Source organism: Gloeophyllum trabeum (genome assembly GCF_000344685.1).
Source record: "Gloeophyllum trabeum ATCC 11539 unplaced genomic scaffold GLOTRscaffold_00002, whole genome shotgun sequence".
NCBI lineage: Eukaryota > Fungi > Basidiomycota > Agaricomycetes > Gloeophyllales > Gloeophyllaceae > Gloeophyllum > Gloeophyllum trabeum.
Window position 1 is genome coordinate 2959461 of NW_006920411.1, and position 16016 is coordinate 2975476.

General features: G+C 54.0%; 6 protein-coding genes across 6 annotated transcripts; 1 reads left to right on the forward strand and 5 right to left on the reverse strand.

Moving 5' to 3' along the window:
- Positions 1–394: 394 nt before the first annotated feature.
- Positions 395–1318, reverse strand: GLOTRDRAFT_126075 (uncharacterized protein; the record flags this gene model as incomplete). The annotated part of the gene is made up of 1 exon (XM_007864480.1): positions 395–1318. The coding sequence occupies one exon, from the start codon at positions 1316–1318 to the stop codon at positions 395–397; it is 924 nt and encodes a 307-aa protein (XP_007862671.1).
- Positions 1319–1888: 570 nt separating this feature from the next.
- GLOTRDRAFT_126076 (uncharacterized protein) lies at positions 1889–4086 on the reverse strand (the record flags this gene model as incomplete). The annotated part of the gene is made up of 3 exons (XM_007864481.1): positions 1889–3724; positions 3775–3852; positions 3910–4086. 3 exons carry the CDS (start codon positions 4084–4086, stop codon positions 1889–1891), a joined length of 2091 nt encoding a protein of 696 aa, XP_007862672.1.
- Positions 4087–5539: 1453 nt separating this feature from the next.
- Positions 5540–7204, reverse strand: GLOTRDRAFT_126077 (uncharacterized protein; the record flags this gene model as incomplete). The annotated part of the gene is made up of 4 exons (XM_007864482.1): positions 5540–5809; positions 5840–6874; positions 6926–6970; positions 7025–7204. The coding sequence occupies 4 exons, from the start codon at positions 7202–7204 to the stop codon at positions 5540–5542; spliced, it is 1530 nt and encodes a 509-aa protein (XP_007862673.1).
- A 786-nt stretch (positions 7205–7990) lies between these two features.
- GLOTRDRAFT_126078 (uncharacterized protein) lies at positions 7991–8443 on the forward strand (the record flags this gene model as incomplete). The annotated part of the gene is made up of 3 exons (XM_007864483.1): positions 7991–8069; positions 8146–8331; positions 8394–8443. 3 exons carry the CDS (start codon positions 7991–7993, stop codon positions 8441–8443), a joined length of 315 nt encoding a protein of 104 aa, XP_007862674.1.
- A 1690-nt stretch (positions 8444–10133) lies between these two features.
- Positions 10134–12493, reverse strand: GLOTRDRAFT_126079 (uncharacterized protein; the record flags this gene model as incomplete). The annotated part of the gene is made up of 3 exons (XM_007864484.1): positions 10134–12104; positions 12159–12233; positions 12293–12493. The coding sequence occupies 3 exons, from the start codon at positions 12491–12493 to the stop codon at positions 10134–10136; spliced, it is 2247 nt and encodes a 748-aa protein (XP_007862675.1).
- Positions 12494–13100: 607 nt separating this feature from the next.
- On the reverse strand, positions 13101–14373 carry GLOTRDRAFT_109846 (uncharacterized protein). Its single transcript, XM_007864485.1, has 2 exons — positions 13649–14373; positions 13101–13576 (listed from the first exon to the last, which is right to left on the reverse strand). Exons 1-2 carry the CDS (start codon positions 14292–14294, stop codon positions 13296–13298), a joined length of 927 nt encoding a protein of 308 aa, XP_007862676.1. The 5' UTR covers positions 14295–14373; the 3' UTR covers positions 13101–13295.
- Between the last annotated feature and the right edge of the window lie 1643 nt (positions 14374–16016).

A 16016-nucleotide genomic window follows, 5' to 3' on the forward strand; every position in this document is an offset into this window, starting at 1 on the left:
GGTGAAGATGTTCAAGGTCAGGAATGGCGGCAAGAAAAGGGGGCTGCGTAGTGGTGGCGAGTGTCTCTCAAGCATGTCTCTGAAAAGTGCCTCTCTAGAGCACCGGCATAGCAGGATGTCGTGCTCGAACAGACATAGCCATTCTGAGTAATTCTACTGCCATATCAGGACTCGTCATTGCGTGGGAAAATGGACTTGCGCGCACTCTCTCAAATTCACCTAGCTGGAGCACTCCTCGACAACAAAATGATGGTCTAAATCAAGCTGTAATCCAATAGACAACATAACAGACGGGTATAATGCGAAATACAGACGTTTCTGTGCTACATGAGGTACTAACTGCCCACCAACTGCCCCCTGTCAGCGCCCACTCGCTGTATCATAACACCACCATCTACGCCTGACCTCTTCTCTGAACTGGAAAATTCTCCTTTCCCGCGGTAACCGACCTCTGGTTCCTAGGCCTTTGGTTGTACCGTCCCGGATTCTCCATCAATGGCCTCCTTGAGTGACTAGGTGCCTGGAACGCCGTGGGGTCCAACAGCAGCTGGTCTATCGACTCCAACTCGAAGGACTTGCGGCGGCGCGGATTGTGTCCGTCGGCGAGAGGCGTCATTGGAGGCGTCTGCAAGCCTCGCGATTCCGGGACAAAACCGCTAGGACGAGGCTCCGCCATTCCGAGAGACAACAACGAATGCCTAGGAAGATTCAAGAGTGGCGGCGGAGGCGGGAACTGCAGGATGAGATCCCAAAGATCCTCTCTATCCGTACCGGGACTGGCCGAAGGCGACAACGGCTCTCCGCTCCCTTGAACGCTCGGGAATATCGCCTCCGTGGGGCTGTATGGCGGTGTGGGTAGGACGTACTCTCGTTGGTTTCTCGAAATGGTCGCGCACTGCTGAACCTCGCCTCCTTCGGACATGCGCCGTGCGAGGAAGCGGTCGTCCAGCTCCTTGATCTGCAGCTGGAGACTGTCAAGGCCATCCCTCATCTCCCTCTCCCACCCGTCGTCCTCTCCAGGTACGGTTCTCTGTCTGTGACAGTGTTGCTCCATAGCGGTACGTCCCCATTCCACCGGGAGGCTGCTAGCGCCGCGCGCCCTGGTCCTCGGGCTGTTGTCCAGGAGCCCTGGAGAAGGCAGGTCGAACCTTTGCGCTTCGTATATGCAGGCGTACCTCCTGGTAGCCCTCGTGGACTGACCCTGCCCCCGTGTTCCTAGGCTGCTCTCCTCCGCCAAAGTGTTCCTCGTCGAGTCCGTAACCTTCGTGGGTGTCGCGTTCTCCTTGTCGGCTTTCTTCCCCAGGCCCTTGAACTTCATATCGCGTCCGAACTATTGGCGAGTGAGCGAGTGGGATTGATGCTTGAGTAACGCGAGGTCCCGGACGCTGGGCTGGTCGAAAGCGCTGAACTGGATGCCGACGAGCTAGGCAGGCTTGATGCCGGACGCAGGGCCTGCGTCGTCGGATTGGCGGATGAGGCGAGAAGCTGTCTGCTAGCCGCCATCGCATCTTTATGTACGGAGACTGGTTGTCAGCCGCAAGGGCGCCCAGGATCGAGGATTTCGATCAGGACCATCGGCGGCATTGTTCTATGACGAGCGAAGGGACGGCGAGGAAGAAGAACGTGCGACCGCTAACCCTTGTCATAGTGGGATACGGTGGCAGTCAGATATTTTGCGGAAAGTGACGCCGGTCTGTCATATCTGGTGTCCGTGAGGCCCGAGGTCTTACCTGATAGCTATAGCAGCCCGTGAACGGTAACAGTCTCAAATAAAATAGGGAATAATATCATGATACATCTATGATTATATGGGAAGAGAGTACATAAAGCAGAATATAAGAACTTGAAAGACGGGAAAAAAATGATACAATTACAACGTATACATACTCTATCGCCAAGCACCAACATTCTCCTTTCCCGCAGCCTTCACTTTGGGGCTCCTGGCGTTACCCTTCGGCTTAAGCCCGCTGCCTCTCCCCACGCCTGAACCAACAGGCTTGACTGCTTTCACCTCGCCAGCCTTCTTGACCTCCCTCGTGGCGACAGCTGCCCTGGGACAACCCGTCGCGTGCCTCTTGAACACAGCCTTTTCCTTCTCCTCGGCCTTCTTCACGGCTGCGACGGCTTTGGGGCACGGCACCATCGCGTGCCGCTTGAACGTCGGCGTTGGTTTCTCCCCCTCGTCTTTCTTGACAGGTGACGGGCGGGCCCGGGGAACAGGAGCCGGGATCGTGACGTTGCTAGTGACCACCTGTCGCCTGCGGGTACGTTTCGCGTTCGTCCCGTCCTCGGCCTTGGGTTTGGGTGGGACTCGCTTGGCAGCGGAAACGGGGGAGATTCGCTTGCCTTTGGCAGGGATCTTCGGGGCTTTGGAGCGCACTTCGGTGGTGGACGGCAAGACCGGAAGTGAAGCGACGATGTCGGAGAGCGAGGAGGCGGAGGAGGCGCTTGAAGAGCTGGCGGACTCCGAAGCGGTAACGGACACCTCGAGGTCCTTGATGCTCCCGGTCGATACGAAAGATACCTCAGCCGCAGTCTCCGTGGAAGAAAGAGAGGACTCCGAAGCAGCGACGATAGACGCTTCTACAGTACAGACGATGGCGACGGGTACAGCAGCCTCAGGCGTGATTTCCACCGGTGTCACTGGAAAATCCATCGCATCGTCGACGGCAGGGACGGGCTTGACACAGGGGTCATCGGCGGAAAGTACATCGGAGCCAACGGAAACCGCGAAGGCAGCAACCACCAGGGGCTCCTGAACTGGGTCTTCACACGTAAGAGACTTCTCGTGTTCCTCTACGTGGATGCTCTCGACCACTGGCTCCTCGGGTTTGACAAGAGTCTCTGGGGAGTCCTCGCTGGTGATGGTGAGTGCCCGATCGGGCACTTCGAACACGAGGGACTTCTCGGCTTCCTCCATCTCGACGTCCGCTGGAGCTGGCACTTCAAGTTCGGCAGGTGTGTCCGGAGAGACAAAGCTGAAGCTGCTTTCGAGAGCGCGGAGCAGGTCCTGGCCGACGGCGGTAGCGAGAGAAGACACGGGAGAGGAAGGACGATCAAAGGCGAAGACGGCATCCTCGGTCTTGACTTCCTGCACTGTAGTCGATACAGGGATTTCCACAGGTAAGCTGCGCCTTCTCCCCGCCTTGAGACATGCCTGGTAGTCCGAATTCACCACCGCAGCTCTAGTCACCTGGTTCAGCGGCCAGCTCCATCGCCTACCCGACTTCAGCGACTCCTGGTACGCCGAGTTTACTACGACAGCCTTCTTGGACGGGGTGGGTACCAGAACATCAGCTGCAGCAGTGGCAGAGGGACTCTCGTCGAGGACCTGGGAGAACAGTTCAATCTCGACCTTCTTCCTAGCGTCGACCTCTGGCGTCTGCTTCAGCGTCGGACCGAGGAGCTCTACAGGTAAGCTGAACCTCCGACCCTGTCTGAGACACTTCTGGTAGTCCGAGTTCACCACAGCAGCCCGCTTGGCTTGTGTAATAATGGGTTCGGCGATGGGCCACGTCTGCCTCTCGTTGCTCCGGAGAGTGTCCTTGCAGGCGGAGTTGGCCACGGACCATTTCTTCCTGGGTGGAGTGGAGGTGCGGATATCTTCTTCAGTCCATATGGGCTGGAAGGGCTCTTCCGTTGGTGCGGCGGGAGAGGCGGTCGAGGAAATAGCCAACACCGGGCCGTTGCTTTCCGCAGGGGAGTTACGCGTGGGACTCAAGCTCTTTGGGAGCGGGGTCAGTATGCGAATGAAATGTGAGCTGCCCTCCGCACCTCCTGTTCGCACCAATCCCGGATGCAAGTAACTGTGTCCTTCGTGGGGAACGAATACCTATGTTCCTTCGTGAACCACTAAGTTGCGTGTCAGCCACCTGAGTCAATCGCGCTTCTGTACCATCAGATGCTCACCGAGAGAATGGTAAAACGGCGGCGGGCGTCCTGGCCAGCAGGAGCAGCTTCGTAGACCTGAGAAGACTCTTTGACAGACAAGATGATAGGATAGACCAATACAGCGGCCAGACCAAGAATAGAGATGCCAAAGACCGCTAAGACGATCCAAGCCCAGAGAGGAAGGTCGAAGTCCATGACTATGGTCGACGATGTATCGAGTACACAGATAGGTCGATCCAGTGAGTCCTCGGATGAGCTCGTGAAGGCAGAGTGATAAGAAGCGAGTAAGGTAGAGCGCAGTATTTATGCATATCTCCCGTTGGCTGACGAGGAGGCTGACCCTCTGTCAGTCCACATTGCAACGGCATCGCCGGTGCTAGTCATGCATGTCCAGACTCGCAGAACCCATAACGAATGGATCAATGCACTTGCCTCGCGTTGGACTGTAAAATTTAGGGGAAGCCAATACGAGGAAGAACAGATTGTAGCAGTAGTTAGACGGTGACTGAGTCGAAGTCGAGTCCAAGTTGTTAGGCGACGCTCGGAGACATTTGACTTCACACGGTCAGAACACGCAAGCTCCGAATCCGCTCTGCCCTCTGAGTTTAAGTTCTGGCAGGCCACAATATGATACAAGCTCCTCGAGCACTCGAATGGCACTTGCCCCTAAGTCCATCATTTGCGTCTGGTCCCGCCGGGGTGTTGAGGATTAATATCCAGGCAGAAAACTTTATATAGTTACTAATTAAACTACTAAAAAGGAGACGGCCCACAAGACAATATCAGTCATGTCCTATGTGATTCCCAGAGTCGATATTCACTCCAAGCCCGCTGATCACAGTGTACAACTCGGCCACGAACAGAGAGCCATACAACTCATCGTCCCGGCCGTTGATTCTACATCCCTATCCGATATCCTGGCACCAACTATCCACGTCTTTAACGACCGTATCACCCACCCAACGCAACGAACACTGTAATTCGAAATCGACTTGACATCGCATAGCAAATATGGAAGGCCGTAGGACAGGGGTGATCGGTCCCCGCCGGTGAGAGGATCGGACTCTCACCACCTTCGCTAGCGTCGTCATTCTCCTTGTTCGGCCTCACGAGAGTGGAAATCGGTGGGATTCAAGGGTTTGCATTGGGCTTTATCACGGTGGTTGGTAGAGGCTATTCAATCATTACTCCATCGGCTCGGACTTGAATGAGCAGAAACATGGCTGGAGGAGAAATTGTCAGCAGGAGACGGGCAACGGCGCTGAGATACTCACACTGTCACCAGGAGAGGCTCTGCAGATGGGTGAATGGATGGATATCTAAGCTGGGTCCCGTTGATAACGGTTCTTGGCAGCGGCGAGCCTATGACGGCCACTGTGATCAACAGAGTCAGTAAGTACAAAATCATGAGTACGGCCTGAGAGACTGCGCACCTTGGATATAGAATATCGACTCTTCGGAATACACACACAACAAGATTTATACGCTTATCCGTAAGACCCAGAGAGAACAGACATACAGAGAGAAACGGCGGACATGCGAGGCCCGATTAAAATGATGGAGGGATGAGACTAAACGGGTATATGATAGCCTTGTATGTTTTTGGGTTATCTTCTTTTTGAGAACTTCATTAGGCAGGGATCGGGCTTTAGGCAAGGGGCGACGTCGACTCCCGCAGCAGGCTCAACCTCCGGATAGCGAGTGGCTCGTCGTCCTCAGAATCCGCGAGACTGTCCAGAGAACCAATGGAGAAGAAGCCTGAGTCGTCGTTGAAGGGCGCCTTGCTGTCCAACGCGGGGCTTGAGAAGAGAACAGCAGCGTATTCGTACTCCGGCTCGAAGACGGAGGCGTCTTCGTGGATCACAGGCTTATAGACGGGTTCTTCGGCGGCAGGGTTGTCCACGATAACAGCAGAAGGCTAGGTAACTTCAGACGACACGGCTTGCACTTCCACGACGGCGGCACGAGTAGGCGCAGCGATCGGTACGTCGTCCACAGCACCGTCCAGACTGTCGCAAGAACCAATGGTGAAGATGGCAGAGTCTTCCAGGACAGGAACGGGCGCAGACTCCTGCGGGACAGGAATCGACACAGGCTTCGGAGAGTAGTCCGACAGAGGCAGAGGTTGAGACTGAGATTGAGATTGAGGTGCAGGGACAGGCGCGAACATGGTCCGTGCCAGTTCCCGAAGCTCCTTTATCCGGCTCTCATCTCGCCGCTCCCAGTTGACGGTCGGCCGGAGGTCCTCCCCAGGCAAGCTGAATCGCCGACTGATCGTGGGTTCCCTTTGCGTAGTCGGCGCCCGGCTGGGTACTGACGCGCTCCGCACTCGGGTGACAGCGAGCATCCGTTGGAAGTCGGCCTTCTTGAGTACGGTGTTGCCGGCAAATAATGCAGGACCCTTCTTCGTAGTCCTCGGGGCGGGTTGCTCGACAAGCCAGAAAGGGGCCGTCCTCGGCCTAGGTGCAAGCTTCGGTTTGGGCTCGGTCCATTGAGATACTAGCGTCGGCAGAACAGAGATAGGCGTGTACATCTGTGGGGTCGTAGCCACGTCCGCGATCCACTCTAATACGGAGTCAACCTGCTGTTCGCGGTTCCACTCGCGGGCGCGATCTTCGACTTCGTCGGCATCCTCTTCGCGCAGCTTGTCCGTTTGCTTCGTGTCGGCCTTAATCGCGACGGGCTCACAAATTATATCGCTTCGAACCTTCGCGCAAACGGGTATCGCTTCCCAGGACGGATACAGGCGTTTGAGTCCACTGCTGAAAGAGACCCAAAGCCAGGGAGTCTTGCAGGGGCGCCAGCGGGTGTTGAGAAGCCAGGGATCCGGGATCCGTGGACGATACCCGACGAGGGGTTGCCACACCGTTGAGAGCGGCAGGTCGGTGCCGGAGGGAGAGGTCAAAAGCAGGGTGGGGGTATCCTCGAAGAACTCAGTGATGGAGTACTTTACGTCGGTCAGCCGCAGGGCACATCTGAAGGCCTGTCAACGTGCGTTTAGTGAGGTGCTTCGTGCAGTGGATACTACGCGCACCCTGTGCTTGAGCCAGCCATTAATGCTGTCAATCCAGCGAGACCACTGGGTACGCACGCGTTAGTCAATATGATTGGTGAATTTAATGTGACCACTGACCGAGAAGGGGCTGGTATTGTTCCCAATGCCCGTCAAGGGCGGGTCAGGGATGCGGTGGTAACCGGAGAAGACACTCCGGATAACGAGGAACAGGTAGTGACCAGAGGCAAAGGCAAGAGCCAGTAGACTCCCAAAGATGAAGATGAGGATCCAAGGGTGGAAGAGGATAGCAAAGTCCATGACGATGTTTCCGAGGTTTAACGGACGTTATGGGCTGGCGATGGGGATTTGGAGGTATGAGATGGTTGTACAGAACTGGGAAACCTGGAAGCATACCACCATCTCTTATACGCCTTGTACTAGAGGCTGACACTGATCGACCGTCAGCCATAGAACGGTCAGCCACGGTTATCCAAGAGGGAATACCCACCTTCGCTGATCGTGTCTAGATGGCGACCGGTCAAAATACTAATGAGGGCCGCTGAAGTTCTCAGCCGCTGACAGTAGCGACGAAGTTTGCATCTTCTCATATGCATCCAGTAGCCTGCACAAAGGGAAGCCTCAAAATTATGCGTATAATACAGCTACGCAGTGCTGGCAAGTTACTGAGTCTGTCTAATTGCGAGTCGACTCGGACGATATCGGTGGCTGTGCTGCTCAAATTAGCAAACATTGAGAGTGGCAATGAACGCCTTTGTTCCTTATTCGATGTCGGCGGAGCCATCGATGCGCTGCTGGTACTCTGTACAGTATAGGCGTTCTCCTCGGTCGGAGACGCACAATACAAGTGGGATAGTTAGTACCACTAACTCTGGCTACTCGAACGTGTGGTCATCTGAGTGTCCCAGCGTTCTGGTCATTGTCGGCGCCATCCTGCAGGCTACAAGCAATACGTATGGCGAATTAATTGCTGGACGCCTAAGCGGAATGGGGGTGGGGATCCAGGTAAGTCAGCTCGAATGATACGTGTAGATACCTAGTCAATGACAGGGTGAAGACAAACACCGTACCTACCTATCTCGTAGAATGCACTCCGGCGGCTACATAGCCACCGTAATTTGTATCGCCACTCTCGAGCTCTTCCTTTCTCAGGTTGGGCTGTTCGGTAGGAGCTATTATTAATAGCTTTATTTCATAAGTGGATCAACTACTCGCCAGCAGACTGTTCTCCTTCCCACTAGCCTCCCAGATCGTCTTCGCCATCGTCACCGGTGCCTTCTGCCTTGTTCTGCCAGAGTCGCCCCGGTGGCTCGTGTCGAACGGGCGCAACGACGAGGCGGAAGCAGTGGTTATACGTCTCATTGGGAACTTGAACAATGCAGCGCCAGAGACCCCGGAAGTGCGCCGGGTTATGACTGAAATGACTGGTATACCGCTTATTACGGTCTGTTCTTCTTGACGGGTATGATAATGTTGATTTCACTTCTAGAGGCCGAGGAGCTGGAGACGAAGGACGGGGCGAAGAACCGCCTTGCTTAGTTGTTTACCAGTGGACCGACGCAACACCCGCGAAGAGTAGGGCTGGCGATGCTTCTCGCGGTATGCCAATAACCTACTGATGTAGATGAGTGAGCAGCGCCGCGGCCATGTCTCGTGTCCACCAACTGATATGTTTGCTGTCAGGATCACGTACTACGTCCCGACTCTACTGCAAACATGCCTCAAGGTTGGAAGACACGGCAGTCTGAAGTCGTGCGAAGCACTTGAAGTTTCGTCCTGTGGTGACCTTCCCTGTCCTGACTGATGACAGTTCTCATTGTACTAAATACACACCTCTTCGTATATAGAAGCCCACCATGCTGACTCTCCGATCCTCCAAGGATTCTTCTCCGTCACGTCATTCGTCTCCACACTTCCTACCCTCATCGTCATCGACAAAGTAGGCCGAATCGCGCTCTTCATGGTCGGATGCGCTGGCCAGGTAAGGCACTCGTCCTTCGACATGCATATGATATCTTCCTGAAGCTAAGGAAATATGCTGGAAGAGCCTGGATCATCATAGCCTCGCTGATCCCGACGGCTCCAAGGGCTCTACCATCTTAGGGTGTGTTATTGTTCCGTTCATGTTAGTGTTTTTTCTCAGTCTATAGCACAGAGTCATCCAGTGCACACCATATGATGTCAGTTCATTGAAGCCTATTTATCCGTGCATTTATCGACGCCCTTAGCACCTGCTGGCTGGACTTGCTAGCGGGGTATACATTCTACAATAGACAAGACCTAACATCGGTATGAATTCCTCTGTACGAGTCAACGGGCACCCTAAGACAAACATATACACTTCTTGGAGCAGGAATAGAAGTAAAGGTCAGGGTAGCCTACACTACGCTCTAATCCCACTCCTTCCCCACATCACTCGTTCCATCCCTTCATCCGGTGCCTTGTCTTGCGCATCCTTTGAGCTCTTCACGCCAGGTATTGTTTCATTCGAATCCCAGTATTCCTCCCGAAGACGAAACAAAGGACAGCCGGAAAGCACAGGAATCGACAAACTGCCGGTGGTGTTCCTTGAGCGAGTTACAGCTACATGGCGACAACGCATAGCGGTGTCTGGAGGCCAAGGACGGGGTGATCAAGTCCCGCCTGCAAGGGGGTCGGACCCTTACCACCTCCCGCACAACACTGTTGGTATTGGCGTTGCTCCCGTCTGGTGTTTGGTCTGCTGAGTGCTGAAATGCTCGATAGGCCTTCGGTGGAACGGGAGTGAATGCTTGAACGGCATTTGCGCGTGTTGTCGACCGAGGGGATGACTAGATGACTGCTCATCAGAACATCGAGTACAGAAAACATTCACAGTACCCACATTAACATTGAGGACAGGCACAGCTCAAGGAAGCCATCGAAGATGGGACCCTTGAACCGCAGATTGCAGGGAGATGCAGCTGAGGTCACATATAGCGAAGACAAGCTATCGGGATATGATCAGCATGCGTGCTCGCACCAATCGTGGTGATGGATACCGTGAGCGTACCTTTGGCAGTGGAAGTTGACTCCACGAAACTAGAACAGAACAGAATTCGACAGATGATCCCTAAAACCCAGGAAGGAAAGGGAGAAGCGGCGGACATGAGAGGCCTGATTACATCAAGATTAGGAGAATATACGATAGAAATGCTTGGGTTTTCTTATTTTCTTCCTTGATATGCTCGCGGATCCCGGATGTCTTCCTCTATCTCCAAGAAACAGAAATGTTCTCCTTCCCAGAGGCACCCTTCCCCTTTACGTCCTTCTGCACCAGGACCTTAACAGTAGGCTTGTTCGTCCGGACCTCAGCGACCAAAGACTGGACAGTCCCACTTCGCGGACGGGTAACGACAGGCTTCGTAGCCCTAACATCTTTGACAATTACCTTGACTGACCCGCTTCTAGCGCGACCGCGGGCAGAGGTGCTCGCCTGGACACTGCTGGTACTGACGAGGTTGGACTTCGAGCTGGGAGCCATGGGCTTAGTAGGGCGAGTAACAATGGGCTTCACGACGACCATAGGGGCTTTGACATTGCCGCTCCTGTGGCGTGCAGCGGGCTTGACCTCGTTTGCCTGGCGAATGGAGTCAGTCCGGGAACGGGTTACTACAGACTTCGCGACTATCGGTGCTGCTTTGACAGACCCGCTCCTCCCCCGGGGTCGCGTACCGGCGGGCTTGACAGTGCTGCTAGGATGAGGACACGCAGGTTTGACAGGCTTGACCTCTTGAACCTTGCTCGGAGTAGTGATGATCACAGGTGCAGCGACGGGCTCGAGTACTTGGACCCGCTCGTTACTGGGAAGTGTCACGATCACATCGGGTGCCGCAGGCATCACAGTCACCTCAGTATCCAAGATAGGGTTCTCCGGAGGGGCGGGCAGCTGAGTGGGGACGCCGTTCACCTTCTTGACCTTGGGGAGAGGAACGATGGGGTACTGAAGAGGCGGCGACGAGTCATCCTTGAGCAGGTCGGCCAGGTCGACGCTGGAGACGCTCGAAAAGCCGAAGCGTGACCCCAATTTCATAAACGTGTTGCCTATCAGAGTAGCGCTATCGTCTGAGTCCTCGATCCCGGTGTGAGATCGCTCAGTGAAAGCCTCCGTGATATCTTCTTCCTGAGGCTCCTGCCCGTCCTTGCAGCTACAGAGAGAACCAGAGTTGCTGTGGACAGTGACATCTCCTTCAACTGGGGCCAGGTCGGACGCAGAATCCGTTATAGTGTGACTTGAAGGCGCGGCGAAGATAGTCTCGTTACCCTTGTCATAGACCTCCTCGGCAGTCTTGCATCCCATCTCGACGTAGTCGGCGACCACGGGGATCCGGTGGATGCCCCTGCTGAGATTGTAGAATTTCCTTGTGAACGTTCTGCCCTTCTTCCCGTACCCACCAGCCCCGACGTCCTTGTCCCAGTTGACCGGTGCACCTGAGGAGTCGGCCGGCAACGAGAAGCGCTTGTAGTCCGCAAGCATCTTCTCTAACTCATTCCTGATAACTGGAGATCCATCGGGAAGGGGGAGGGTGGCCCTCCTAATCGCCTTCGGCGTCGCAGACGGCCCAGTAATTAATGAGGTGGTGGAGAGCCTAAGGGCCTTGAGGGCACTCTTCCTGGGCGACTGAGCACGATTGGACGCCGCCTTCCTCGCAGCATCGATGACCCACGGGGATACATGATGAACCGGGTCCAGAACGGACAGAGAATCCAGAGAGCTAATGGAGTTCGAAGGAGTGGCAGGCGCTTGATGCTCGACGTGGACAGAGTGTTGCTGCTCCGAAGGTCGGTCGGTCGTCGCGCTGGCCTTCGCCTCCCAAATTTCGCACATCCAATCAAGCCACGACTTCGCCATCAGAAAGGCCGGATTCTGGGGTGGCAGTTCAGACACTTCATTTTCGCCGATTTCAGCAAACCTGGGGAGGCGCCGCCCCCATGTGGGGTAGAGTCGCTTGAGGCCGTCAGTGAAGCTAACCAGCAGTTGCGGTGTTTCACGGCGTTCCCAGTAGATGTTGAGGAAGCGCGGGTTGGGGATGCGTGTCTCGTCAATGGTGAGTACTTCCGGGTTGGGCGGGGTCACTTCCGGGAGAGTGAGTTCGGCGCCTGAAGAGGAGGTAAGCAGAAAGGAAGGGAGGCGGAGAATCGCGTCCTTAGTGGTGGAAGCTGCTTCAGTCAACGACTGTCGCTATGTGAATAGGTTAGTAAGATAATCAGTGGGAGTAAGGACTGCAACAAGTACCCTTCGTCGGAGCCATCCCTGGTATGCGAGCCAGAGTGACTTCCAGAACGCGAGGCTTCGTTGTTGGTTTTCCAACTTTCAATGACGATGTCAGCCACCTGAAGGAGCTATAATCGGTTGAGTGAATCACTTACTACGGTATCGTGTTCGCCGTACAACTTGCCGCGGCAAGTAAAGGAAATGTTAGAAGCACTCGACTCCACGAAGAGCCGAGCGCGGGCAATGAGGGCGGGGCCCCAGTAGTACCCAAGAGCAAAGATACCAAAGATAGACACTATGCTGACGATAAGAAGAATTAGAACAGGAGAGATAAGTCGAAGATCGTTTCCGTCCATGGCACTGTGAGGGTGGCTATCGGGGTATTGTATGACAGCCGGGCGGATGAAAGAGGGCTAGATGGTGGATGAGCTACAAGAACGTTAGAGCAGCAGCAGGCATCATATGCAGTTTGGAATTGCGGTCAGCCATGGCTGTTGACCGGTCGGTCAGCCTGCTTGGTGGATGACTGCAGTCGGGCCAGATCAGCCACAGTTTTTGTGGCTGACTCCTGGCAGGTGTGCCGATACACTCCTGCTGAATATCATCATCGTGGCGAGCACAGAATCAATTTTGCGGCCGTGATTCATTCCACATCCAATTGCGCATATAGACGACTTGTAAGGATGTATTTGTGCGTCGCTCGAGCATGTAGGCCTGACATTGTGGCTGTGCCAGTTCATGCTAAGTTCGACGTCTGACGCGAGCCGACGACGATTGTCATCTCTTCACGGCGAGTAAACAGTCAGTTGAATGGCATACGGCTCCCATGCGACAGTGACAGACATGACAATTTGGTTAAGAGAAATACCACCTTCGTGGCTCGAAAGACATTTTCAATGTTCTCTGGTCGAACGATTGACAATCGAAGGACATTTGTCTTGGACTTCTCAAGGGCGACCATGCCATGATTGAACGGTAACAATTGTCACAACCTTTGACTTCACGTAAGGCATTCGAAGCCTTGTAAAATTTTGTGTCGTCCATCGAGTCGGCCGCCTCGTTCGCGGGTCGTGGATTCATACACACTGATACAACATACGACCACTCACAGCTCTAGCCACACAGACACATTACAAGAACTTCGCCCAGTCGCCGGCATTACGTCTTCTTCTCCTCCGGTTCATCGTCCGCGAACTTCATGCCCTTCGTCTTCTTTATCAAGTCCGGGATATACTCCCGCATCTGTGGCACGCTACTCATCAACAGCCTCCAATTGACGTTCTCAAACCCTGGTATCGCGAAGCTACGCGCGGGCTCATAATCAAATAGGTAGCCTCTGTGGGACCCTCGCTTGTCGCCTGGGCGGTGCTCGTCTGTCAGCATCGTGTTGAGATCGACGTTGCCGTGCACTTCGCCGGACTCCCAGAGGAACTTCTGGGCTAGTGGTAGAAGATGTGGATGATTAGTGTTTGACTAGCAAGGAGCGGGTGAGACAACCGTGGTGCACGTACCTTCTATGGCATCCCTGAACGATTTAAGAAGGTCAACTTGAGACGCGAAATACTGCGTCGAAACCAGTACCCGGTGGTACGGCAGCTTGTAGATGACATCCGAGTCTTCGACCTTTTCCTTCGATACCGCTTCTGCGTTCCATTTGCACTTTGGTCCCTTCCGGATGTCCTCCACGTTCTTGGGGAGGTGGGAGGTAAGCTGGTTGCGGGATGCGATCTCCCCCATGACATCGAAGAATCTGACGTTATCCGAGTCATCGACATAGAGTGCCGTAGTATAGACCTCCTCGCTCAGTCCGGTAACGTTGACGTGGCGATAAGACGGTACAAATTCTCGCAGATGAGACCGAAACTCCTTGTCATCGTCGTCCTCATCTTCATCGTTAACCTTCTCGGACGCCAGGGGATACGAAACAGCGTGACCGCGCTGGATATGTGGGCGTGCAGTCTTGGCTTCGTCCAAGTCGAAATCTTCCTCGGTTAGCTCAGGACCATGAGTGCTCGTGAGCTGAATTTTCCACTCCTTGTTTTCCGTCGTGCTCGAGAGCACGCGCTCCATGCCGCGATTGGGATCCCGACGCTGTTGACGCCGTTCTGGCCGCGTTGTAGAGGCGGATGCGGAGGACGATGCAACGCTGGAAGACATGTGCGTGGTGGGTAAGGGGAAGAAAAGTGGGCCACAGGATGTGTGGCAGAGGAGGTTTATATGGTCTGGTTATAATTAGGGTTCAACCAAAGCGTGGCCCGTGCACGTTGACGCGCTTCTGTAAAGCGGCATAGCCACCTCGAGCCACAATCGATCACAAATCTCGGAATCAATTTCCCACTGGGAAGTGCCGACTTCACGTCGGCATCTTTGCCCCTGCGCTGGCTGCCTGCAACTAAGTGTAGGACCGTTGAGGTTGATGTTACTAGATGCTACTCTGCTGCCCTTAAGTAGATGTATACATGTACTTGTGTCGGGCCTGTTGGCTTTGTGCTGTTGGCTGACGCTCAGTAGTGCCGCAGTGGTGTGGCTGGGATCGGCCAATGCCGGTAGGGTGGAGGTCCCAGAAACCCCTGCAGAGCAGGGGCACTTCAAGTCGGAGAAAAGTTCCCAGCCGCCCGGCATTACAATGCGTTACAATGAATTGCAATAGAGTGTATTCGGTGGAAGAAATACCAGCGAGTTTTAGGATTAGACTAAGCTGTGGTTTGGAATAAGGCAGCAGCTCCGATAGTCTGCCCCGAGAGAGGCGAAATTTCGAGTGCCTATTCCCAGAAAAGGCAATAAATTGATGACATTGTCTCCAAACCGATTCCTTTGCCAGTTCCAGCTCAGAGTTTTGGAATAGCAGTCGACTATTCCAGGAATAAGGATCCGTGTGTTGGATTTCGGGAGTCGGGATCGAGCTTGCGAGCTCGCGACGTGTTGCGCGTGGTCAGGGGGGGACCGCCGCAGGCGGGCCCAACTGATAAGGTGATAAGAAATTCATATATATTTGTTGTATCTACTTGATGTACTGTACGCGATTGCCCTTCGGGCAACCGACCGCCTAGGGCAAACACGCTCGTCTTCCGTTTGCTTGGAATATTTCAACACCGTGGTACTAGTATTTCTTCCACCGAATATGCTCTAATGACCGAAATGTAAATTGGCATTGTGATGGGTCATGAGGAAGACAACCCTTTGTAGGGTGTTGTGATGTAGTTGGCTTTACTGTGCCCCGTGCAAACACATATAAATATATCATATCGAGAAGAATGTCATGTGATTCCGGTCCTACCAGTTGGAGTAACCACTATTATTATAGACAAAGTCAATGCTCTCCTTCAAGTCACAATGCTTCAACAGGGAGTGCCCCTCCTTTGGGAGGGGTTCTGGCACCCTTTAATTGCGTACAGTGTCGGTCACTAAGGATCGGCGCCTCCATAGCGCCTTAATTAGGGCGCCGCAGACCTCCAGAAAAAAATTTGAAACATAAACCTGGCCAAGATATGCGTAATCCTGCAATTTCGATTTTTTGATGGATTACGTAAGCGTTCACTTTTAGGGGTGGAAATTTCAATATTGCGGATTTCGCTGAGGGAATGATCCTGGAGTTGAATGGTGTATAACAAGCATCGAAAGGTGAGGTATCCTCACTCACAGAAGTCCCAGTGCCCCTTCAGGGTGACCTTACTCCAGAAATAGTGCTGTATGAGGGCGTATTATATGATTCTAGATCTCCACAAGTCAGCTCATATGCCCTCAAGCTTACCTGACACTCTGAGTATCAAGAACTGTGTAACGAGAATGGGACCTGACATAGGGGTAGTAGACCCATTATGGGTTAACTGCATTAGGGTTAGGGCGTATTACTAATTACAGCCATCAATGCATATCTAT